Source organism: Juglans microcarpa x Juglans regia, chromosome 1S, assembly GCF_004785595.1.
Source record: "Juglans microcarpa x Juglans regia isolate MS1-56 chromosome 1S, Jm3101_v1.0, whole genome shotgun sequence".
Lineage (NCBI taxonomy): Eukaryota > Viridiplantae > Streptophyta > Magnoliopsida > Fagales > Juglandaceae > Juglans > Juglans microcarpa x Juglans regia.
The window spans coordinates 13,731,837-13,742,560 of record NC_054595.1 but is presented as its reverse complement, the minus strand read 5'-3'; the positions used below and the strand labels follow the sequence as shown (position 1 = coordinate 13,742,560).

The window sequence follows — 10,724 nt, the reverse complement described above, 5'->3', positions numbered from 1 at the left end:
GGTTTCTTATTTGGAATCAACAACAAATGACTAGGGAAAAGCTAAAGCCAGAACTGTCTTAATTGCTTTGCAGCCTAAGAAGCAACCAAAGAACCTTGGCAGTATCCCTCCCCCCTCCCCACCTTCCCCATAGTATCATGTGGAAGTAGCTATTGATATAGTCTCATACCAAAAAAAGAGCAAAATAAAAACAAAAGATTGCAATTCAAACCATCAATACAAATTATCTGGAGAGAATTAACTGATACAAAGTTTATCCATACGGAAAGCTAACTGCTACATTGCTTCATAATTTAACTTTTAGTTCAATCCGAATCTAGAGTACAATGGAAATAAGAAAACTCTAAGACATTCTTTTGTCATGACACATTATTTGGATTTATTGTTTCTTCTTTTCATCAATTTAAACAATTCCTATGAACAATGTACTTGGAACACATGATTCTAGGCTCTTCCTTTCTTTTTTTCATCCAGTGCCTGCTCAAAATAGAAACGTTTCAAATATTGAGGACAGAGATACTGATGGTTAATCATATAAAAGCAAATCGTGTCAATGCAATGAATATGGAAGCAATATTATTTTCTAATCCATACGTGACAAACAAAATCACATCTATGCTTTTAATTGTATTCATCTACATGCATGAAGTTTATAAAACTGTAAAACAAGCACTATCAGTATGATTTCCTTTTAAAATTATTCTTTTTCTATAATCAGAGCTGTGGAGATCATGGAATTAAGAAATTACTATTCATCTGCAAAAAAACTGATGAGCAATAACATTTATGCATGGTAGTTCTATCCAACAAGGATAATAAAGCAAGCATCAATTACTTCAAAATAATTAAATTACACCCACAGAAATGTCTAACAAATCTTAGCACATAGATTTATTTAGATTTAAACCTGAAACAATACCTTGCTCTGGAACATTCTCATGGTCAATACAAGAGTATCACGCATTCTACAAAATAAATAGAATGGCATCACAATAGACATCATTACAATTAAAAATACAACTTATCAAAGGCATAAGGATCTTTAACAAGAGGTTAGGAACTGGGGAGTCATTAATAGGACATGCAAAGAAGATATATTGCGATACCTCATATTCAGTAGTAATAAAGGGAGGTGGTGTATGGGATCCCACATTACTTGGGAAGGAGAAATTCTTGCTATTTAGATGCTCAAGCCACATGTGGGCCTATACTCTAAAAAACTAGTCAATGATATAATTAAAGCCCTATTGGAACCATGACCCAAGGCAGGTTTGAGTCTATACTCCAAAAGGACTAGTCAATGATATAATTAAAGCCCTATTGGAACCATGACCCAAGGCAGGTTTGAGCCTATACTCCAAAAGGACTAGTCAATGATATAATTGGAGCCCTATTGGAACCATTATAAAGAGAAAGAACTTTTCATTCCAAAGTAATGTGAGATCCCATACACCACCTACCTTTATCATTTAAGGGCTCCAATTGTATCATTCTGGACTGCTCCCTCGAGGCTATACTCCAAAAGGACTAGTCAATGATATAATTGGAGCCCTATTGGAACCATTATAAAGAGAAAGAACTTTTCATTCCCAAGTAATGTGAGATCCCATACACCACCTACCTTTATCATTTAAGGGCTCCAATTGTATCATTCTGGACTGCTCCCTCGAGGCGTTACAAATAGCAAGAATTTTTCATTCAAGCAATACGGGATCCCATACATCATCTATCCTTATAACTCAATATGAGGTATCGCATATATAACGTCCTTGTTATAGACAACGAGGAATAAAGAAATTGCAAAGAAAATTTATTTGGAAAAATTTCCATTTTAGACAAGCGCTCTTTTAAGTCTTATTCATGCAATCATGCTGCAATCTTTTCAAAATGGAAAATTATCAACGATGGTCCCCACATATAACAAAATAGAAGATCCTTTTACACAAGCATCTAAGTTTAAAATCACAAAGATATGATGTACAATAAGAGCAAGGGAAGCTTGCTTCTGATAACTGCCTGTGCTTCCTTGTAAAGAAGTGAAACCCAATTAATATGAATTCTTTCAGTAAATGCTGTTATCCTTTATATTATAAATACTTTCTTGTTTAAGGGAAATAAACGGCTGTAACATGTGACACATTTCTCAATATGTTAGCACATTTTGATAGTTAGGTTGAGTAACCATATCAAATACAAAACCTTTGCTTCAATTAAGTTTTGGATGTACATTTGTTCAACTCTACTACCTTATGAGAATGTCAAGTTAAAGCACATCAGTAATTTATGGGGAAAGTTTACCATTTTTTTATAAAATCCGTTTTTTTATTCAGCAAATTGATCATGCCAATGCTGATGACTTCACTGTACTAAAATAGAGGCAAATTGATCGTGCCAATACTTGGATTTTTGTAGCATTGGAACTAATGACATGAATAGAGGCATGTGATTAGTTAGCCTCATGAAATATGCTCCATAAATGAACAAATATATTTCGAGATAGAAAATATATGGACATAAATATGAATGAAAAAACAATTCCAAGCTTAAAATTGACGAATTACCGAACACTGTATGTACTAAAAGGACGGGAAGATCCATCAGAACATGTCAAAACAAATTGAGTTGAAAGCCCACTAGGAATTTTTATCTGCAAAAATAAATAGGAAGTGATTGCAGTGTCTTCTAGCCAATAAAGAAACAACTCCTCAAATAATTTTAAAACGTCTGTGTGTGTGTGTGCGCGCGTGTGCGTGTGTATATATATAATTCTCTCAGCATGGAGCTTCATTCAGCCACGTCATTAACTATATCATTGTATTATTACTGAATGACAGATAAAAAAATATATTATTATTGAATGATAACTACTCATGAAAAATCAAGTCAACCACTTTCAATTTGTGTTATTACTAAATTAAAATTACAAAATATATGTTTTAAGTTAAATAATTAAATGAAAGAACCCACCCGTGGGTAGCCCAAGTGTGTAAGGGCGAACTTGTGTGCATGAGCCCCACGTCACCGGTTCAATACCCCCTAGGATCCAACTGCGATTTAAGTGGGAGGCCATGGTGGTGGGTTGTTGTGCTAGTCTCCCCGGGGATTTAGGTTCCATGGGTGAGTCCTAAGGGCTCTGCCCAGGAGTGGTTCCCCCGTCATAAAAAATTAAATGAAAGATATTATATTTAATTAAATTACTCATTTTGATTTATAATTAGAAGCCTTTTTCAGGTTTCTTGGGAGTATACAAATGAAACCGGAACCGACGAGAACAGCTAGAAGTGGCCGGAACTGGCTGGAATTGGTCAGTTCCTTATAGGAATTGATCGGTTACAGCGGCCATAATGTTAATAACTGAAGATATCGATTTGGTCGTTGGTCCAGGTGACTTGGTTCAGACCCAACCGATTGATTAATTATATGCATTCTATGTAATATGCCCTCTCCAGATCATTAAACCCAACCCAATGCAACCCAGTTCAGGTTTTATAACAAAAGACGTGATTTTAGTTTAGTACATTAAGGCAGACTCCTTTTTCTCTTGATTCTTCTTCTTCCTTCTTTCATTCTATCTCATTGGTTCTTTCCCCTGCTTCTTGCCACTTCTCAAAGCCCCATAGCATTATTAACTAACTGCAGGTCCTAGCAGATTTTATTCGCAGCATACAATAATATTATTGTAATGATTTATAAAAGTGAAAATGATATGAAATTTTGAAGTTCAACACAGCTTAAATACTAAATTTACCCAAAAGGAAAACTATAATACTGGCTTCAAAAGAATCTTTCAGAACCGCACTTGATAAAATTGGACGTTGTGAAATGGATTTAATATTACATACTGCCATTACGGCATGCTCAAATATACCTTTTACCAAACAATGACAGCAACTAAAATGTAATGAGGACATATTAATAAAGTAAAGAACATACCGACAGATCCTTCGAAAACTTCTCTGCAATCACCACAGCTTCTGTGCTATTGATCTTAATTTGATAGCTTGATCGTCTCAATGATAGAGTTGTTGGTTCCCAATTCTCAGAAGTATCCATCTACAAAATATGATTCAAAAAGTGTCACGTGATATGTAAGGCCATAAATAGGAACACAATTTTAAGACTGTAATCTTGTTGCACAGAAGTTGATGGCTGAAAATGGAACCATTTATCATTATGACCAATTTGGCATTACAGATATTCGCTCCTAGCCAAAATGAAGGCATTAAAAAGCCTAGAAAGAATGTAGTCAGGGGCTTGGAAGTTGGCACCCAGAAGGATGGAAACCCACTCCGTTCAGCCATGTGTTGATCATTGAAAATAATCTCAGAGCACGTTATTTTTCCCTTAAATATTTATGCAGTAAGATATTCTCCTTCCCCCCTCACAAACAACATTTTCATTCTATAAAAGTATCATGAATTTTCCCTGAAGGATGAGGTAGAGATAGGGGTTGCCTGCAATCCCTAAGAAACATGTACAACCCCCATAATTTTCACGTATCTTACTGCAAATACAAGTGAAAAAATTTCAGGTTGCTTGAAAATCATCATGAATATTCCCAGAACAATGAGAGAGAGATAGCCTCATGTATAGAAGAGGTTCATTGACATGAATAAACATTAAAAGGTTTAGCCCCCAACAATCTCAACGAAGTGTGTACAACCCCCAGAAGTTCCATACCATGAGCAGGATGATAAACTCCCAGATGATAAACTCCCAAAAAACATACGGTGTTATTTTCCAATATTTTGCTACTATTCTAAGACTTGGTGTGCAACATTTTGCCTAAAAAATACCTTAAACTATAAAATGCAACTTAGGGAAGAGAATATATAAAGCACAAAGCTTCAAATAACTAAGAGTTTCAATTGTTTCGAACTTCTAATTTTTTCAATACAATACCCATGAACGGAATCCAATCTTATCCTGAATCCGTTCTGTTGTAAAAGTTAGAGAGAACACAAACAAGAGGGAAAAACAAGTTGTTTAAACTTGTGTTTATTCATCACTAATCCACTATATATATACTAAACAAGCAATTGACGAATATACCCTCATGAGTTGTACTTATTACAATAATGCCCTCTAACGCATTCGTCCAAAAATCTTGTAGGTAAACAGAATACGTTTATAAGACTTTCAAATTCTTGATTGACCAAGAAAAAAATATTTTGCTGCAAAAAATTATTTGATTATTCACAGTTTAAAATTCTTTAATTATTCAAAACGAGATAAAGAAGTAAGAGGAAATCAATAATCAAACAGCCGTTTATAAAGAGCTCTTCTTCTTTTTTGCTTTTTTATTTTTTATTTTTTTGATGACGGGGAAACCACCCCACGGCTGAGCCCTTAGGACTCACCCATGGAGCCTAAACCCCCGGGGAGACTAGCACAACAACCCACCGCTATGGCTTCCCACTTAAATAGCAGTTTGATCCCAGGGAGAATTGAACCTGTGACATTGGGCTCATGCACGCAAGTTTGCCCTTATCACTTGGGCTACCATGGGTGGGTTATATATATAAAGAGCTCTTACTCGAGCAATTCATAAATAGTATAACTGTTGCAAGTGAAAGCAAAGACTTCCAAAGAAAAAAAAATTTGCAAGGACTTGCCAAATAGATTGCAGACCTAATAAGCAAAAGTATGCCCCAAGAATGGAAGTACAAGGATGGGACCCGAGTAAAAAAACAATAATAATCATAATAGTGGTTGCCATTGTAGGTAACTTAGCACTAACTTGGTTAAACTAGTCACCATCTATTCAAAATCAAATCAAATATGTCAGAAGTTTTAAAAATACAAAAATAAATATTCTTTTAAAGAAAAATCATGTTTGGTCTAGCATTAAATCAAACACTCAACAGTCATCATAAATTTGTTTTATTTTGGTTAAAAGTGACAATATTAACTCATATAACCCACATGTATCAGACTAAAAGGAAGTAAGGAACTTGGACCTTTGTTTTAATGTTGCAATTCCAGTAAAACTTCAACCTAGAACACAAGTCTTGACTAATAAGTGATGCAAGATACAGAGAGTTGAACACCAAACATATTGAATCTAAACCTAGGGTAGAAAATTATGATCATATGTACCAATTTTGGAGTTTCCTCCTAAATGTCTTCAAATCTATCTCCAAATCATTATATCCTCCTAAGGACCATTGTAGTAGTACTTAAATTAAGTTAGGAGATTACTACAATGTTATACCCAGAAAAAATAACATGGCAATATATAAAATATAATCATCCATAAAAAATAGAAAAATTCTTCTCATCAGCCACTATTCACTACCCCACCCCACACCCTATAAGTGTGGGGTGTGGGAGTGAATAGTGGCTGATGCATAGCATTCTTCTAAAAATAACTGTTAAACCTGAAGCAGACCTACCAGCAATAGAACACTAAACGCTGCTTGTCCTCTAGCAATATGTGTGTCAATCTCCGACTGCATTTCTGGGTCTAAAATGTTGCTCATCAGAAATCTGCAAATAATATAATTTTGCTTTTGGCAGGGACAAGAGGGATGGGGTTGTTCAAGAGCATATAACGAAGAAATATGAACAAGAAGATATAACTGCTCTGTTGCATGAAGTCTCGAAATTCTTAGTTCAAGGATCTTTGTTTGAATGATCTCTTAGTGAAACTATTCCCAATTTAGTGCAATACACTTACCACATTTTATTTTGTTCTGATCATTTGCAAAAAGCTTCACCAGATCCCCCTGATAACAGTAAACAAATTTGAAGATGTTAGAGGGTAGCATTATATTAACTATGCTGGTAAAATATTACACTAGTGATAGTGTGTGATTTTGCATCTACCCACTACATTCAGCTTTTGATTTCTTCTCTCTCAACCCCATCTCTAAGACCTAAAATCGATCTGCCTGGTATCAGAGCAATGTTATTAGACTGTTTTTCACACCTCAAACTTTTTTTTCTTCTTCATTTCCTTCCTTTACATCACTAAAACAAGGGCAAGTGTGGTTGGTATGCATAAGCTATCTATCAGGTCCTCAGGATAACGCCTCCCCATATTGTAGCTCTGGCCCTCCTCAAAATTCAGATCCGAGCACCATAGCAAGGGATAATATGCTCAGTTTTTAACTTACACACAGGCCACCTCCAATTCTGCATGCCTTATCTCAACTGCCCAAAATCTATGGATTATCATTTCAGAAGCCAATGAACATATGATTGGTTTGTCTAATACCTTGCCTAGTTACATTCTATACGAACTCTAAGAAGTGTTTCCTTACCAATGATCCCCTTTCTAAAATTACAGTCATGGGATTTACCAAACTCAGCGGGTCCATGTCCTTTCACTTGTTTTATATTTTCCCAGCTTTTCATTTATTTTGTTTTTTGAAAAATGATACATCTATACTCTTCTACAGCTATTTTACAACCAATCAATATAATTGTGCCACTTTATTATAAAAAAATTCAATTTTAAATAAATACCCTCCATTTGAAAGAGTTGTAAAATAGTTGTACCTTTATCATTTTCTTTGTTTTTTTATCTGTAAATTTTTAAAACCCTACAATGATCGGTGAATTTTTACCCCTTGCTGCAGAGTTTGCATGGAAAACAAAGAGAGAAAATGGAGGTTAGAAAATCTTATATAGTCTCTTCACACGTACTAACAAATCCTTCTAATCCTAACAAACTCTTTAAACACTCCTCTCAAGTTGGAGCTTATATAACATTTAAATCTAGCTTGGAACAAATGAACTCTAAATGATCATAATAAAAACATTTTGTAAACATATCAGCTAACTAGTCTCCAAGCTTCACGAATGGCATAGATATATATCTCCACTAAGTGTATCTTATCTCAAACAAAATGACGAAAAACTTCCATATGCTTAGCCCTTCCATGAAAAACTGGGTTAGATGCAATATGTAAAGCAGTTTGACTATCAAAAAGAACACCCACAACCACAGAAAGCTCATATAAGCACAAGTAAACACCCAAAATTAAGTAATGCTTAAAAAAGGAGGCCAAAGTTTTGGTTTTGCTGTTGACGACAACACCACCAATGATGACGGAATTGAAGGCAGAGATGACGAACGTATCACATCAAGGATGACATTGAGAAGCCCGACTCTGGTACTCCACAATCAAGAAAAAAAAGTGGGAGAGAGAGGAAAAATAATAAAAAAGCATAGGAAGAAAGATCAAACAAGAAGATTAGAGAAGGGTGAAACCCTAAACCCTAAGCTCTGATAACATATTGTAGATTTTGAATGGAAAACCATAAAGAGAAAGAGCCAGAAGATTTTTATGTGGCCTATCTCACACCTTTGGTATATAGATTGAAAAAACCAACCAAATGACCAAAGTACCCTTATAACAAAATTTGTTTACCAAAAAATCATAATAACCCGAATAAACTCTTCTAATATCCCTCTTTACGTGTCTTTTAGGAACTCAATACAATTAATATCGATATAAGGGTACTTGACTTCAAGCCCATGACCATCTAGTTGGTGGCATGTATTATCCTGATTTCAAGCCCGTGACCTTCAAGCTCACACATCTTTATCATCATTGCCCTTTTAGTGACATTGTGTCTTGGCCATCTTGTTTCCTGGATATTGAAGCATTTGATATACCAGATGTTGAATCTAGGAAATGTGTCCTCTATACTTTGTGAAGCATGTCAATTTGTTAAACATCATCTTATGTCTTCTATTAACTCCAGCAGATAGTCGTGCTTTGAGCCCTTTTGAAATGATTCATCTAAACGTATGGGGTCAATCACTATTGGAGCAAATAAATTTCATTATTTATAACTTTTTCAATGATCATTCTGTAATAGTTGTCTCTTATAAGACATCATCTGAGCTTTTTTTCCATATTCCATTTTCCTGGTAAGAAAATTCAAACCCAATTTAGATGCAAAGGATTTAAGTTCGAACAATGCCAAAAATATGAGTCTACCTCATTTGCCAAGTAGGTAATAAAGGGCGTGTCCATCAAATCACAGATACTCAACCCCACAACAAAACAATGGCTGGACACACAATTGTCATTTATTTAATGTGACTCAAGCTCTTTTAATTCACATGCATCTTCCCAAATGGTTTTGGGGCGACATGATCCTACCTACTTGTCACCTTATTAACTGAATGCCTCTTCTCACTTGGTCTTATTTTCTATCTCTCCTTCCTTTTCTATCCGCCAAATATCTTTTGTTGCATTTGTTATGTTCACAACCTTGATTACGGTTTTGATAAACTTGATCCATTGCTACTAGAATTGTCTTTCTTGGCTATTCTTGGACTCAAAGGAGAATGTTATTACAATCCCATTCTTCAACAGAGTTGATATCACCTTTTTGAGTCTACAACCTATTTTCGGATGCCTATTCTCTTGTGAGCGGCATCTGATACCATCGTCATTATTCATTCTACTAACTAGTCTCACTCTTTCCATATAACCATGTGACCACCTTCTACAATTCCCTCTTAGGTTTAGTCATGTCACTCGAGGCCGCTAGCTTTCATGCCTCCACCATCTTTGCCTTGGTTTTCAAGCCTAGGATCACCTAGTACTTCATGTCAATATTGGTCTGAATACCTCTTCTATTAGGTTTCTTTCATTATTTATAGAAAAGAGTTACAACTTGCTAGATATTTCTTCTACTGATTTCTCTGTGACACGTTAAGTGTCTATACACATTAAGTCTATTTATAGTTAGCCTAATTCTCTGTTATACAATCTAAATATAGAAAGACCTAAATTATATACATAACATCCCCCCTCAAATTGATGCTAGTGGATCATAAAGCATCAATTTGTCAACCAAAAACTGATGCCGATGCCGAGAAAGAGCTTTAGTGAATATGTCTGCAGTTTGACATTCAGTGGAAATGTGAGGGAGAGTAATCACATGTTTGTCAAAGGATTCACGTATGGAATGACAATCGACTTCAATATGTTTCGTACGCTCATGGAAGACAGGATTAGCGACGATCTGAATAGCACTGGTATTATCAGCATGAAGAGGAGTGGGATGCATTTGAGGAAAACCAAGTTCACCTAATAACCCACGAAGCCATGTTATCTCAAAGCATGCGGAAGACATAGCACAATACTCAAACTCAGTAGAGTACTTGGAAACTCTATCTTGCTTCCTACTCTTCCAAGAAATGAGTGCATTACCTAAGAACATGCACCAGCCAGTAACGGAGCGACAAGTATATGCATATCCGGCCCAATCAGCATCACTATACCCCACCAACTGTAAGGAAGATTCTTTATGAAAGAACAACCCCCGTGTAGAAGTGCCCTTTAGATATCGGAGAATGCAGTGGACAGCGGCTAAATGAAGATGTCGGGGAGCCTGCATAAATTGACTGACTTGCTACACAACAAAAGAAATGTCAAGACGAGTAATCGTCAAGTAGTTCAAACTCCCAACAAGCTGCCAATACAAGGATGGATCTGATAGAAGCTCTCCTTCTTCCTGACGAAGCTTAAGATTTACCTCCAATGAAGTAAAAACAGAGTTACCCGATTGGAGACCACCCAATGAAATAACGTCCTGTGTGTATTTGTGCTGGTGTAACAACGTACCAGCTGCACCTCAAGGCCAAGATAGTACTACAGGGGGACCAAGATCTTTCATGTGAAAGGAGGCATTGAGATGCTGTTGTAATTGCTTAATTAACTCAGTATCTGAGCCAGTAATCACAATGTCATCGACAT

General features: G+C 35.7%; 1 protein-coding gene across 6 annotated transcripts in view; it reads right to left on the bottom strand.

The window, feature by feature from the left end:
* Positions 1-260: 260 nt before the first annotated feature.
* Positions 261-10,724, bottom strand: part of LOC121246629 — a 44,665-nt gene continuing 34,201 nt past the window's right edge. For 4 of the 6 annotated variants that reach the window (XM_041144834.1, XM_041144835.1, XM_041144839.1 and 1 more), the window contains 6 exons: positions 6,680-6,728; positions 6,396-6,466; positions 3,934-4,053; positions 2,562-2,647; positions 920-965; positions 261-477 (listed from right to left, as the gene is read on the bottom strand). In XM_041144834.1, the coding sequence (XP_041000768.1) occupies positions 445-477; positions 920-965; positions 2,562-2,647; positions 3,934-4,053; positions 6,396-6,466; positions 6,680-6,728 (405 nt within the window). In that variant the 3' untranslated portion in view covers positions 261-444. The remainder of the gene's footprint in view (positions 478-919; positions 966-2,561; positions 2,648-3,933; positions 4,054-6,395; positions 6,467-6,679; positions 6,729-10,724) is intronic. The other 2 variants (XM_041144837.1, XM_041144838.1) reach the window with 2 other exon arrangements.